This window comes from Tachyglossus aculeatus, chromosome X1 (assembly GCF_015852505.1).
Source record: "Tachyglossus aculeatus isolate mTacAcu1 chromosome X1, mTacAcu1.pri, whole genome shotgun sequence".
In the NCBI taxonomy this organism is placed as follows: domain Eukaryota; kingdom Metazoa; phylum Chordata; class Mammalia; order Monotremata; family Tachyglossidae; genus Tachyglossus; species Tachyglossus aculeatus.
In genome coordinates, this window is record NC_052101.1 from 10521984 (window position 1) to 10537981 (window position 15998).

Below are 15998 nucleotides of genomic sequence, written 5' to 3' on the forward strand. Positions count from 1 at the left end.
AAAAACTATATTTCCTTCTCTGTTCTGGCTCCTTCCCTCCAGGCTCACATCTCCTCCTGCCTTCAGGACATCTCTACTTGGATGTCCTCCCACCACCTAAAACTCAAGATGTCCAAGACTGAGCTCCTTATCTTCCCTCCCAAACCCTGTCCTCTCCCCAACTTTCCCATCACTGTAGACCGGCACTACCATCCTTCCCGTCTCACATGCCTGGAACCTTGGTTTCATCCGTGACTCCGCACTCTCATTCACCCCACATATCCAATCCATCACTAAATCCTGCCAGTCTCAGCTTCACATCATCACCAAGATCGGCCCTTTCCTCTCCATCCAAACTGCTACCACGTTAGTATAATCACTCATCCTATCCCGACTGGATTACTGCACCAGCCTCCTATCTGACCTTCCAAACTCCTGCCTCTCCCTACTTCAGTCCATACTTCACTCCACTGCCCTGATTATCTTTCTACAGAAACGCTCTGGGCCTGTCACTCCCCTCCTCAAAATTCTCCAGTGGTTGCCTATGATGAGACAAAAACTCATCACTATTGGCTTTAAAGCTCTCCATCCCCTCGCCCCGTCCTACCTCACCTCCCTTCTCTCCTTTCTCCAGCCCAGCCCACACACTCCTCTCCTCTGGTGCTGCTAACCTTCTCACTGGACCTCATTCTCACCTGTCCCGCCGCTGACCCCTGGCCCGCATCTTACCTCTGGTTTGGAATGCCCTCCCTCCTCGAATCCAACAGACAATTACTCTCCCTCACTTCAAAGCCCTACTGAAGGCTCACCTTCTCCAAGAGGTCTTCCCAGACTAAGCACCCCTCTTTTCCTCAGCTCTCCCTCCCTTCCACATCACCTCAACTCACTCCCTTTGCTCTCCCCTGACCACAGCACACACACATACATACATATACACATATATATATATATTTATATACACACACACATATATACTTATATATACATATATACTATATATATGTGTGTGTGTATATATATAGATATATACAGATATATATAGAGAATATATATAGTATATATGTATATATATATAAATATATATGTGTGTGTATGTGTATGTATATATATGTATATATATACACACACATATATATATACACATACACATATACATACACATACACACACATATATATATATATACATATATACTATATATATTCTCTATATCTATATATAGTCTACATATATATTCTATATATATTCTATATATATTCTATATATATTTATATACATATACTCTATCTATATATATTCCATATATTCTATATATTCTAAATATATTATATATTCTATATATAATAGATTATATAATATAGATTATATATAGAGATTACAGATACACACATATTCTATTTATTTATATTAATACTTGTTAACTTTTCATTCATTCATTCAATCGTATTTATTGAGCACTTACTATGTGCACAGCACTGTACTAAGTGCTTGGGAAGTACAAATCGGCAACATATAGAGGCGGTCCCTACCCAACAATGGGTTCACAGTCTAGAAGTGGGGAGACAGACAACAAAACAAGTAGACAGGTATTTTGATGTCTGTATCCCCCATTGACTGTAAGCCTGTTGTGGGCAGGGATTGTCTTTATTGGTGCATTGTACTTTCCAAACGCTTAGTACAGTGCTCTGCAAACAGTAAGTGCGCAATAAATATGACTGAATGAATAATGAGTATTAATTGAATACGGTTACTCATCAACTCAGTGGCTCTCTAAGTGACTAATTTACCCTGAGGTGAAACATCACTCATTTGAAAATGATCCACTGAAAACTGCTTACATTTTAACTTCATTTTGGGACAGTTATCTTTCTTCAGACACCAGAAATGCCAACTAAAGAAGCCACTTTTTACAGCAAACACTTCAAGCCCACTTTGTAATCTTTATCAGTCTTATTCCCAACTACTCATTTATCAGTTTAATTTTGTCTCATGAAAAAGTCAATTTCAGAATTCATTCAATCATATTTATTGTTCATTCAATCGTATTTATTGAGCACTTACTGTGTGCAGAGCACTGTACTAAGCGCTTGTGAAGTACAAGTTGGCAACATACAGAGACGGTCCCTACCCAACAGGGGGCTCACAGTCTAGAAAGGGGATACAGACAACAAAACAAAACATATTAACAAAATAAAATATATAGAATAGTAAATATGTACAAGAATAAATATGTCTCTATGTTTTGCTAAATTGTACTTTCCAAGTGCTTAGTACAGTGCTCTGCACACAGTAAGAGATCAATAATTACAGTTAATGAATGAATGAATAAATTCTTTGAGGGCAGGAGGCGTTTCTTGTTTTCTCTTTTGTGAATTCACACAGAGTCCAGTTATGTGTTCTGCACACAGAGATGCTCTATAAATCATGCAAATGTATTCTAAAATAAAACATTTCCTATTTGAATACTATACACATGCAGCAGTGATATTTAACCCACAGGGTTGCAACGTCGCTGCTCGGCTGTCTGGTTAATTGAAATATATTCCAAGCATTAAAGTCAACTGGGAACCACAAAATCTAAAACGGGACTACATCAGGGGAAAATCAACAACCACTTTGACACATGACAAATAACTGCAATTTCAGTAGAGTACTACAATAATCCTCCCTCGACAAAAAACAGTGGTTATCTGCAGCACTGCAGAATGTAGAGGAAGCAAGAAAGCAAGGACTCAAGGAAGAAATCAAGCAAAGAAGGCAAAAAAGGCAAATTAAAATGATGATGATGATGATGGCATTTGTTAAGTGCTTAACTATGTGCAAAGCACTGTTCTAAGCATCGGAGAAGATACAAGGTGATCAAGTTGTCCCACGGGGGGCTCACAGTCTTAATCCTTTATTTTCCAGATGAGGTAACTGAGGCACAGAGAAGCCAAGGTCACACAGCTGACAATTGGTGGAACACCTTAATCATTGTTGTATAATGGAACAATGAGGTAAGACTAAACAATATATGCTAAGATATTTTTATGGAGACTCATTTTATCATTACTGATTTATGAGAATGCCAAAATTATTGATAAGTATAGGTTAAATACAAAAATGGTAATATATATTTAGAAAGGAAATCAGGAAACCCCTTGTCATAAGAAAGGTAACTGGAGATACATTGCCCATTTAGTAGCTTGTTGCGTCCACTCCCCCAGAGATAGCATGACTGCCAGGGACAATAATAATATTAATGATCATAATAACAATAATGATAATGTCATTATTAAGCATTTACTAGGTGCTAAGCACAGAGCTAAGTCCTGAGACAGATGCAAGGCAATCGAGTCAGACATAGTTCCTGTCCTTCAGAGGATTCCTAGTCTAAATAGGAGGAAAACCAGGAATGTAATCCCCTTTTTACAGATGAAGAAACAGAGGTTCCACAAGAGAACTGTGAATTTTGTGCTACACCATTTCTCTCCAGGTAAAATAATTCAGGTGATCTGATAAATAAATATTTTCTATCACTTCCTATGGACTGTCTTCTTAGTTTAAATTATTCGGCTCAATCGTATTTATTGGGTGCTTACTGTGTGCAGGGCACTGTACTAAGCCCTTGGGAGAGTACAATACAATGATAAACAGATGAATTTCCTGCCCACAATGAGCTTACAGTCTAGAGGTCACCCAATTTTGTGACTGGGGGGTGGCACCGGGAAAGAGGGAGGTGGGTCTTTCTGTGAACATAAGTGGTCTCTCCCAACAATGTATTGAAGATGGACCCGATAGAGAATGGATGGGCAAGTAAGACCGTTAAAGAATACTTAAATTTGTGGTCTTTTTCAATTTTCAATTTTTTAGTAAATAAGTAACAGGAAGCCACCCTCCTTTTGATTATATCTTTAATATCTCTCAAGGATTCCTTCCTCTGGAGCTGACCCCCATGGTGAGGGCATAGGGAATGGAGTCTTTGGTGCCTGGTTTCTGTCAGGCAAAAACTCCTCACCTTGGGCTTCAAGGCTGTCCATCCCCTCGCCCCCTCCTACCTCACCTGCCTTCTCTCCTTCTCCAGCCCAGCCCGCACCCTCCGCTCCTTTGCCGCTAATCTCCTCACTGGGCCTCATTCTCGCCTGTGCCACTGTCGACCTGGCCCAGCCCACGTCATCCCCCGGGCCTGGAATGCCCTCCCTCCTTCCGCACATCCGCCAAGCTAGCTCTCTTCCTCCCTTTAAAGCCCTACTGAGAGCTCACCTCCTCCAGGAGGCCTGCCCAGACTGAGCCCCCTTCTACCTTTCCCCCTCCTCCGCCTCCCCATCCCCCCCCGGCTTACCTTCTTCCCCTCCCCACAGCACCTGTATATATGTAAATATATTTGTATGTATTTATTACTCTATTTTATTTGTACATATTTATTCTATATATTTTATTTTAATATGCTTTTTTTTGTTGTCTGTCTCCCCCTTCTAGACTGTAAGCCTGCTGTTGGGTAGGGACCATCTCTATATGTTGCCAACTTGTACTTCCCAAGCGCTTAGTACAGTGCTCTGCACACAGTAAGCGCTTAATAAATACAATTGAATGAATGAATGAATGAATGAATGAATGACTGCAAGCACTGATCCCCTGACACTGACAAAGGGAAGGGATCAGGCCTGTGTCAGATTGCTTCATAAGACTGGCAGTTGATATAGGGGAAGCAACGCCCTCTTGGGTCATAATTCAACCCCTTTCTATTAGGGATTAGTAGATTTGCTAGAACTCCCAGACACATTCACCCTTACCAATGGCTTAAAACACTCAGTCACCTTGTCCTAACTCATCACCCTACTCTCCGGCTACAATCCAGCCCACACATTTTGCTCCTCTTTTGCTACCTTTCTCAGTGTACATCTGTCTTTTCTATCTCATAACTGACCTCTCTCCCATGAGCTGCCTCTGGCCTCCAACACCCTCCTTCCTCATATCTGACAGATCTTCTAGACTGTGAGCCCACTGTTGGGTAGGGACCATCTCTATATGTTGCCAACTTGTACTTCCCAAGCACTTAGTACAGTGCTCTGCACACAGTAAGCGTTCAATAAATACGATTGAATGAATGAATGAATGATTACTCTCCTCACCTTCAAAGCCTTATTAAAGGCATATCTTCTCCAAGAGGTCTTCGCAGACTAAATTCCACCTTTCCTCATGTCCCACTCCCTTCTGCATCACCCTGACTTGCTCCCTTTATTCACCACCCCTGCCCACAGCCCCACAGCATTTATTCATTCTTTCATTCAATCGTATTTATTGAGCACTTACTGTGTGCACAGCACTGTACTAAGCACTTGGGAGGTACAAGTTGGCAACATATAGAGACGATCCCTACCCAACAGCAGGCTCACAGTCTAGAAGACTGTGTATTTATGTACATATCCATAACTTATTCATCTATATTAATGCCTGCCTCCCCCTCTAGACTGTATGTTCACTATGGGCAGGGAATGTGCCTTACATTTTTGTGTTGTAATAATAATGATGGCATTTATTAAGCGCTTACTACGTGCAAAGCACTGTTCTAAGTGCTGGGGAGATTACAAGGTGATCAGGTTGTCCCGCAGGGGGCTCACAGCCAACCCCCATTTTCCAGATGAGGTAACTGAGGCCCAGAGAAGTGAAGTGACTTGTCCAAAGTCACACAGCTGACAATTGGCGGAGCCGGGATTTGAACCCATGACCTCTGACTCCAAAGCCCATGTTCTTTCCATTGAGCCACGCTGCTTCTCCCAAGTGCTTAGTGCAGTGCACTGCACACAATGAGCACTCAATAAATCAGACTGACTCATAACCTAAATGCCTCTTTGGCATATCACATCCCCTTTACACACTCTAAAGTGAATTCATCAAGTAAAATGACTTGCCTAAGGTCTCACAATGACAAGCGAAAGAAGTGGAGGTTAGAATTCAGGAAGGGAGAGTGCAAATTTTGTGCTGTACAAACCACTATCACTATCCTCAATTCCTTCAGGCATGTTTTCAGTCCTGAAGTCTTAGAATCGAAGCTTTCCCATCATGAGGCTTTGTCATCGTCAGCCTGAAGCCAACAGGGATGAATGTGAACATGATTCACTTGATTCTTCTCTATCTTTTACTTGATTCACTTGTTGAAAGATTAGTGTTTGAGGGGAGTAGAGGAGGGCGATTGCTGAGGAAACTTTCTGCTGCATGCTTCTCTCGCCTCCCCCCACAAAATATTAATCAAATTACAGTTGGGACCAAGAAGCACATCTGCTTCATAATGGCAGTGGCAGATTGGTTGGTCAAAAATCTTTCTCTGTTCATCCATCTTTTCTCGGCCTAGCTCCAATGTACGTTTCTCCTTTTTTCTCTTTCTTGAGCTTCCATTTACAGTCCTGATTAACTGCATGTTCAATACAGAGCACCCAACTAAGGGTTGGAAGAGTACAACAGAGTTAGTAGACGTTAGGAGACAAAGACTGAAATAAATTCCAGGTGTCGGGGGGAAACAACAGATTTTAAAGCCGTGGTCCTAAATGCAGTGGGGGAGGGACTAGGATGAATAGTGCTTATATGACACAGAAGAGGTAATATGGGATGGGAGGAAACAGAGTGAGGAGATGAGGGTATAATCAGGGAAGGCTTCCTGGAAAAGATATAGTTTTTTAGAAGGCTTTTAAAGATAGAGAAGCCTAAGTGACTGGACATGAAGCTGGGATGTAGTTCCAGGTGGGAGGGCTGGTTCTTGACAAGAAGGAAGCACAGTGACTAGGTTAGCTTGAGATAAGTGAAGCATGAGTTTGTCTGTAATGGGAGAGCCGGGAATGTAAGTACAAGGAAGCTGATTACGTGCCTTAAAGCCACGGGTCAGGAGTTCTTGTGGAGAGCAACAGGCAACCACTGCATGTTTTTGAGGAGAGGGGAGAAGTGCACTTTTATTGAGTTCTTCCATCTTCATCTACCCCTTGATATCATTATGCCTGTATAATTATCTTTAAAAGATATGGCTAATATTTCTGGTTTTTAGGTCAATTACATAATGAATTATCATCTTTCCTTTTTTCTCCATTTCTGTTCCCATATCGTATTTTTTGATTTGCCACAGAATCAATCACCTGCCATGTAAATCTTAGAAAGGAAATGAAGACCTCCAGGAGGCCTTCCCAGACTGAGCCCCCTTTTTCCTCTCCCTCTCCTCCCCCTCCCCATCCCCCCACCTTACCTCCTTCCCCTCCCCACAGCACCTGTATATATGTATACGTTTATATGAATGTATTACTCTATTTATTTATTTTATTTGTGCATATTTATTCTATTTATTTTATTTTGCTAATATGTTTTGTTTTGTTCTCTGTCTCCCCCTTCTAGACTGTGAGCCCACCGTTGGGTAGGGACCGTCTCTATATGTTGCCAACTTATACTTCCCAAGCGCTTAGTACAGTGCTCTGCACACAGTAAGTGCTCAATAAATACGATTGAATGAATGATTGAAAGGACGTAGCTAAGAAAAGTCATCAAATTTTACTCAATTTGTAAAACTGTTTAAACTTTGTCCAAGCTTTTCCTAGTTGCATCGAATCGTTCTATTTTCAAATGTGATACTCCCTACATAATTATTGTTTTTCAAGAACTGTAATTAAAACTTTGGGATTTCTCATAAAAAATAAAACTGTAGACCTGGTTAAAAGTATTAGGCTTCCATTTTTTCCCCAGGGGAATTGGCTTCATGTCTGGTGTAACATGAGTTTGCAGCAAGTTTCACAGCCTTGACATGATGGATTATATATCTATTAATTTGAATAATGTTTAATGAATTTCCCAATGCCATTATTTTTGAAGCCATATTTTGTTTTTAAGCATAAAATTCATTCGAAGCCTTACATAATATTTTTAAGAAAGAATAGAATTTGGTGTCCATAAGGGATTTTTAAGGACCACCGCTTTTCAACTGTTTATGCAGTACATCCTAAATATACTTTGCCTTGGGTGTATCATGAGACATTAGAAGTGGTAGTAATAATAGTATTTATTAAGCACTTACTGTGTGCAGGGCAGGGCCCTAAGCCCTGGGAAATAGTATACAGGTGGGAATGTTGAGTAGGGACCGTCTCTATATGCTGCCAACTTGTACTTCCCAAGTGCTTAGTACAGTGCTCTGCACACAGTAAGCGCTCAATAAATACGACTGAATGAATGAATGAATTGGGCATCTTCACTAGGTATTAGCAATTGTAATGATAAGAAAAAAAATAGGGGAAAAACTTTCATTCTAAAACATCTTTAGCTATTGAAAATAAATTCAAATTAACATTCAAAGCATGCTTTTGAAGTTTATAAATCATACAAACTGTTTAAAATGAAAATAATATAAAAAGGGGCAGGGTCATATTACAGTGAAGCCTTGTATGTGTATATAGCTGTAAGGGGCAGGGTCATAGTACAGTGAAGCCTTGAATGTGTGTGTGAGCTTTATTTGCCTATGGTACATTTCATTTGCTTTGGATATTGTGATGGGTCCGTTCAAAATGCTCTGGGAACTGTAGTTAAGCCTTGCAGTGCCTGAAATTTGAAGATACTCCTCTTTTGTTGTCAAAGCTCTCTCTTTAAAGGATAGTTCCCTTTTTCATACTGCTCTTGTGGACTTTTCCCCTCTTCCCCACCCCCTAATCCCCTTTAGTTAAAAGGAATAATTTACTCACAGTCGAGTATCAGATGTTCCGTTTAGAAAATTGCAATTTCACATACCCATATTGCCTTCTAGGGCAAAGAATCCAACTCTTTCTATCCTCATTTCTCTGACACCTAATCTTATCATACTAGGAACAGATTGGAATTACGGCTGCATAAAAGATCCTGTGGTTGGCCTACTTTCCAAATTTAGTTTCTAGACTTCAGTGATCAAAACCAAGGAGTCTCCCTTGAGGCACACATTTTCTCATTTCCTCTTCAAGAACTCATTCACTCTCACAACTTTAATTTCCATCTCTATGCAGATGACTCCCAAATCTACTTCTCCAGCCCTGACCTCTCTTCTCCTATGCAGTCTCACATTTCCTCCTGCAGTCACGACATCCACCTCTACCTGGATGTCCAACCAATGGCTCAAACTCAGTATGTCCAATACAAAACTCCCAATCTTCTTACCCGAACTCTGTCTTCCTCATAATTGAAACAAACATCAGTATCCTGCCTATCTCATAAGCCCACAACCTTGGTATTATCCTCACTCATCTCTTTCATTCAATCCACATATTTCAATCTGTCACCAAAACACTGAACATCACTGAAATCCATCCTTTCCATATAAACTGCTATGATGCTGACTCAACACTTATTCATTCATTCAATCACATTTACTGAGTGTTTACTGTGCGCAAAGCATTGTACTAAGTGCTTGGAAGAGTACAAGCAGCATGGCTCAGTGGAAAAAGCATGGGCTTTGGAGTCACAGTTCATGGATTCAAATCCCAACTCTGCCAATTGTCCGCTGTGTGACTTTGTGCAAGTCACTTAACTTCTCTGGGCCTCAGTTACCTCATCGGTAAAATGGGGATTAAGACTGTGATCCCCCCGTGGGACAACCTGATCACCTTGTAACCTCCCCAGCGTTTAGAACAGTGCTTTGCACATAGTAAGTGCTTAATAAATGCCATTATTATTATTATTATTATTATTATTATTATTATTATTATTACAATATAACAACAGACACATTCCTACCCACAACAAGCTCACAGTCTAAAAGGGGAGACGGATATTAATATAAATCAATCAATCAATGAATAAATACATTACAGATATGTACATATGTGCTGTGGGAATCTTATTCTATCTTGTCTTGACTACTGCATCAGGCTTCTTGCTGATCTCCCTGTCTCTCCCCACTCTAGTCCTTTCTCCACTCTGCTGCCTAGGTCATTTTTCTAAAACAAAAAAAATTCATTCCACATCTCCCCACTCTTCAGGAACCCTCAGTGTTTACCTATCTTCCTCCTACTCACACAGAAAATCGTTATCATTGGTATAATCAACTCGTCCCCTCCTATCCTACCTTACTGATTTCCTACAACCTTTCCCACCTGCTTCACTCCTCCAATGCTCACCAACTAAATGTTCCTCAGTCTTGTCTATCTCACTGCCAACTCCTCAAACCTCCTCCCTATCCATATAAACCAAATGGCTTCCCCCCAATCTTCAAATCGCTCCTCAAAACTCTCTCCTCCAAGGGGACTTCCCCGATTTAACCCTCTTTTCCTCTATTCCCTCTCCCGTCTTCATTTCCTTTGCACTTAGATCTGTACCATATAAGCACTCGATAGTGTCCCTGCCCTGATCTCCAAAGCACAGATGCATTTAACTTTAATTTTTGTATGTATCTGTGGCCTGCTCTAGAATGTAAGCTCCTTGTGAGAAGGGATCATGTCTACTAACTCTGTTGCCCTCCCAAGCACTTAGTACAGCGCTCTGCACACAGTCAGTGCTCAATAAATAATGATGGTATTTGTTAAGCGCTTACTATATGCAAAGCACTGTTCCAAGCGCTGGGGGGATACATGGTGATCAGGTTGTCCCACGTGGGGCTCACAATCTTAATCCCCATTTTCCAGATGAGGGAACTGAGGCCCAGAGAAGTTAAGTGACTTGCCCAAAGTCACACAGCTGACAATTGGCGGAGCTAGGATTGACCTCTGACTCCAAAGCCCGTGCTCTTTCCACTGAGCCACGCTGCTTCTCTAAATAAATACCACTGATGGATAGATGCTTAAAATACATTTTAGAAATACATGCTTTCACTCTTTGCACACCTTTCAATTGCATCACATCTGAGAACAAAGATAAAGATGGAAACATTGCCACTGCAGCCCAGATCAGATGAAAAGGATTTCATTCATTTTTTTTCTGTTTGGTAATGCAGAATGACTTCAACCTATGGATACACTCAGATGGTTTCCAGAAAGGAATCATCCACTGCCAGCTTTCCTCTTAATCCTAAAGCTCTCCTCCGATTTAGGTCTTTTTCAAGTAAATAACAGTGTTTTGTTCACTTTCTACTTAAAAGCAAAGTGCTGTGATTCACTTAGCTTGGATCTGAAAGTTGTCAAATTGGACATTTTTCAAATTGAAGTAAAATCTAACTTTAAAATATTAGCAGACAAATGGTTCCATTAATCCACCATCCTGTAGTAAAAAGTGTCAAGCCAATTTACTTTCAGTCTTTACTTACCGTACAAGTGCAAATAAATTTGATTATATGAGCCATAGTCTAGCAAAGCACTTAGTTTTAGAGTGCTTTCCTTAAGAGAATATTCTGAAGAAAAAAATGCAACTTTGAAAAATTCTAGTATGATGACTAAATATAATTTCAGTTTAAACTATGTCCAAGTTTTTCCTAATTGCATCGAATCATTCTATTTTCAAATGTGACACTACCTACATGATTATTGTTTTTCAAGAACTGTAATTAAAACTTTGGGATTTCTCATAAAAATAAAACTGTAGACCTGGTTAGAAACATTAGGCTTCCATTTTTTCCCCAGGGGAATTGGCTTCATGTCTGGTGTAACATGAGTTTGCAGCAAATTTCACAGCCTTCACATGATGGATGATATATCAATTAAATTAATTTGAATAATGTTTAATGAATTTCCCAATGCCATTATTTTTGAAGTTATAGTTTGCTTTTTAAGCATAAAATTCATTTGAAGCTTAATATAATATTTTTAAGAAAGAATAGAACATTATAAGGTGATGAAAGCAAATGCAGTTAGTGTACTTTATACTGGGTTGTGTCAAAAGTGTGAAATTCTTTCTTCAAAAAAGCTTTCCTCATGACCTTATGCTTTCTGCCTTTCTTGAGGTTAACCTAATATCCAATTCATTTCCTTTTAGCTACTGGCTTCCTTTGGTGTCAGTACACTTTATCTATCCATATCAACGAAGCTTCAACTCCTAAGCAACTTCCCTTTGAAACAGAGTGATGAAACAAGTGTGTTCTTAGGAAAATTCAGAAAGGACTAAGTGAAAGTTGTGAAGGTTAACAACAGTTGGGCAGGGTTGTGGGAAGAAAGCAAGCAAAGAAGGAAAATCATATTTATCTAGATTAGAAATTTCAGGTCATCTTGGAATTCAGTTAAATTCTATAAATCAGGCAGATTTTTCTCCCTGAGAGAAGCGAAAAATTCTTCGTGGGGCAACCATTTTGGACAGGTGAAATGGAGTGAGATCATTAATGATTCTGACAGGCCAACCTATTGATCTTAAAAGAGTAATTTTCTTTCGTGGCAATTTAACCATCAGCTTTCTGCTTGAATAATACAACAAGTGATAGAAAAATGTATATGAAGGAATTAAAATATCCCATTCAAAATGAGCTTGTGACAAATGAGAGCAGCGATTACTTCTTCAGGGTGCTCTAGAACACCTTTATCCTCCTATTGATTGGACTGTTGATGAAGTAAAATGTCTTGACTTTGAGATATCCTGTGATATCAATATGATAGATATATTTTTATATATCTCTTATTTTATTATACTTATCTCATTATATATATATATATGTATAATCAAAAAAGATTATATATATATATATCCTAAATACTCAAGAATGAGACTAATAATTGATAGAACAAATATTAAATAAATATATATATCCATCCAAACTACTCGAGAATGAGACTAAGAATTGCGAGGTGCTAGTCACATGTGCCAATATGGCTTAAAAGAGCAATGTGGATTCAGTTTATTTCCCCACTTTATCACTAAAGGCTGATTTTAACTGCACCAGTGGTTTATCCCTAATTGATCTTGTACTCTGCCCTTTTGTGTCCAGTTCTTCAAGAAGCCATAGTCCTAAGAAGGACATAATATTTCTCCCGAGTTTTGCCTATCTTTCCAAAAATCCCCTGCTATTCTATATTGTATGAAGCTGGTGGAAACTGGTTCTTTGATCCATGTATGGGGCTGTACTCAGTGAGTGGGTCAAAGGTGTTGATTGAGTGCTTACTGGGTGCAGAGAACTGTAATAAACCCTTGGGAGAATACAATATAACAGACATATTCCTTGCCCACAAGGACATTATAGTGTAGAGGGGGAGACAGACATTGATATAAATAAAATTAGTGGTATATACTTAAGTGCTTGTAGGGCTGGGAATGGGGGGTGAATAAAGGGAGTAAGTCAGGGTGATACAGAAAGGAGTAGTAGAAAAGGAAAGGAGGGCTTAGTCAGGAAAGGCCTCTTAGAGGAGATATGTCTTCAGTAAGGCTTTATAGAGAGGTAGAGTCATTGTCCACTGGATAATAATAATTATAATAATGGTATTTATTAAGCACCTACTATGAGCAAAGCACTGTTCTAAGCACTGGGGAGGTTGCAAGGTGATCAGGTTGTCCCACAGGGGGCTCACAGTCTTAATCCCCATTTTACAGTTGAGGTAACTGAGGCCCAGAGAAGTTAAGTGACTTGCCCAAAGTCATACAGCTGAAGAGGGAGGGCATTCCAGACCAGAGGCAGGATGTGGGCAAGAGGTTGGTGACAGATAGATGAGATTGAGGTACAGTAAGAAGGTCAGTGTTAGAGAAGTGTATGGTTTGGGTTGTAGTAGGAGAATGTGAGGTGAGGTAAGATGGGGTGAGTGTCTCTGGATATCTGACCAGATAAGAATAAGCTGTTCGATCGATGACATTTTTCGAGTGCTTACTGTGTGCATACTGTGTACTTGGAAGAGGATGGTACAATAGAGTTAGTTGGTAAACACAGTTACTGCCCATGAAAAGTTTACAGTCTATTGCAGGAATTTCCAGGCTACTGTAGGGGCTTACTCAGTGAATGTTGTTACCAAAGTATTCAGGAATTTTAGACTGCCTTTTTTCTGAGGTGAAACGAAATAGTGAAAGAATATGTAATAGATCAGGTTTTGCAACTTATGGTTCTGGAGCCATATCTGGCTCCTCTAGAGAAAATATGGCTCTTGAGAAGTGCTTCTGACTCGGGAGGGGTGGAGAACTAGGGGCCATTAGCAGTACTGGCCTGATGTTTTCCCTTTCCTCTGCTACCCATTGCCTTTTCTTTTCCTTTTTATCCTCCCTTTTCCTTACCTTCTTTCCCCTCTTCCATCTAGACTGGCAGCAATAACTGTTAACGATGAAGAAACTGTACAGTGCGTTTATTTCAACACTTTGAGCAGTGCACATATAATGCATTGGTCTTCCATGTCAAGAGGGAGGCCATAAATTGTATGGTATACCAACTGCCCACAAAAGTCTCATTTTGTTCGGGTCTTCTGGAAAATACGGTCACCACACTCCTACTATAGATGTATCACAAGATTTAATATGCATATGCGAAGTGCTGGCAGAATTAGCAGGGTGATTTTCAATCTGAGTAGAAACTGGGTTAAATATCAACTTTTTAGGTCACCATTTTTATTGCCCACAGACTTCAAGAAAGACGTTTGAACAGAGAAGTTTGGAATTCAAAGAGAGTTCAGAGATAGGAAAAAACAAGTCTTCTTACTAGGTGTTGAGCACTTTTTAAACACGTTAAGATAAATTCAAAGAAAATATATTTGTAAAGAAATATCAAGGAAAATGCATACCACTGCAAGATGGCAGGACTCTGTTCCAGGCTGGTTTCCCATCGGCGCCAATCTCACAGGTTATCGACGAAGGATCAACAATCTTATAGCCAGAATCACACTGGTAGGTTATAGTGGATCCAAGCTTAAAATCCGTTCCAATTCTTGAACCATTCATTATATTTCCTGGGTCAAAACAGGCTTCCCGTGGTTTCTCTAAAAATTAATAATGTGTTAAAACCATTTTTTTAACCAAGATGTATTATCTTATAACTAATACATTATTTTGTAGAAATAAAAATATCTTTAGTAAATTTGCACATATTGAATTTGGGAGAAATAAAATCCCAGCCACATTTAGGTTGAAAAGACCTCTCTTTACAATTCCATAAAAATGTTTCTCGATTCATTCCCAGTTTCTTGGTGGCATGAACTGCGTTGCATAGTACTGTTTTCTGAACAAAAGCAGCATGACTGAGTGAACAGAGAATGGAGCTGGGAGTTGGAAGGTCATGGGTTCTAATTCCAGCTCCACTACTTGTCCGCTGTGTGATCTTGGGCAAGTTGCTTCACTGCTCTTTGCCTCAGTTTGCTCATCTGTAAAATGGACATTAAGACTTTGAGCCCCATGTTCGACAGGGGACTGTATCCCATCTGATTTGCTTGTATCCACCCCAGCACTTAGTACAGCACATGCTTAACAAATACCATAATTATTATTGTTTTTATTAATAAATGCCACTCCAAGGTATGAGGTTTATTAAATAATATTTGAAAATAGGTATGAACGCATGGCTACGTTACAGAAAAATTTGCTTTAAAAGTGTCCTTTTGTCTACTAAATCGACTACCGTACCTTTAAATTCAATGGCAAATCCTGACATGCCCACAGAAGCATCGCTGCGAAAGGCCAGAAAGAGACTACTGCCACTGCTCTCTATTCTTTCCGGGGCCTGAGAGCCCTGAAAGCTTCCAATTAGGGGACTGTTGGAATCTTCACCTTCATAGATATGCAGAAAATCATAACTTGGTTCCATATTGAAACTACAAGAAAAACAAGAAATATGTTTCATGATGCGATGTGCCTTAGATTTTGGACTTTGCCATTTTGGAAGATAAACTCCTTGAAGGAGGAACTATGCCAATCTCTTGCAGAGCACCCTTTGAACAAAGCTGGGAGGCTAACGAGAAAAGGGCTAGAACTAGGAAAAAGGAAGATATAGGAAGAGGCCCCCAAAGCAGTATAGAACTTCTTATGGATTTAGGAGCATAAAGGCAATAAAACAAAATGATGGATATTGAAAAGACTGATGGAAAATACAACAAGTGTGCTGGTTTCTCATTAAAAAAGAACAGAAAAAAATAAATGTGTTACGGAAGAAGACAGAGCATGCATGATAACATGAAAAATAGCCATTTAATACACTGTTGTGAATGAGTTAGGGATGGAGTTTG

General features: G+C 39.6%; 1 protein-coding gene across 1 annotated transcript in view; it reads right to left on the reverse strand.

Moving 5' to 3' along the window:
* CSMD1 (CUB and Sushi multiple domains 1) overlaps nt 1-15998 on the reverse strand; it is a 1252749-nt gene that overhangs the window by 206963 nt on the left and 1029788 nt on the right. The window contains exons 30-31 of the mRNA XM_038771657.1: nt 15400-15587; nt 14565-14759 (exon numbers count right to left, since the gene is read on the reverse strand). Coding sequence (XP_038627585.1) covers nt 14565-14759; nt 15400-15587 — 383 coding nt within the window. The remainder of the gene's footprint in view (nt 1-14564; nt 14760-15399; nt 15588-15998) is intronic.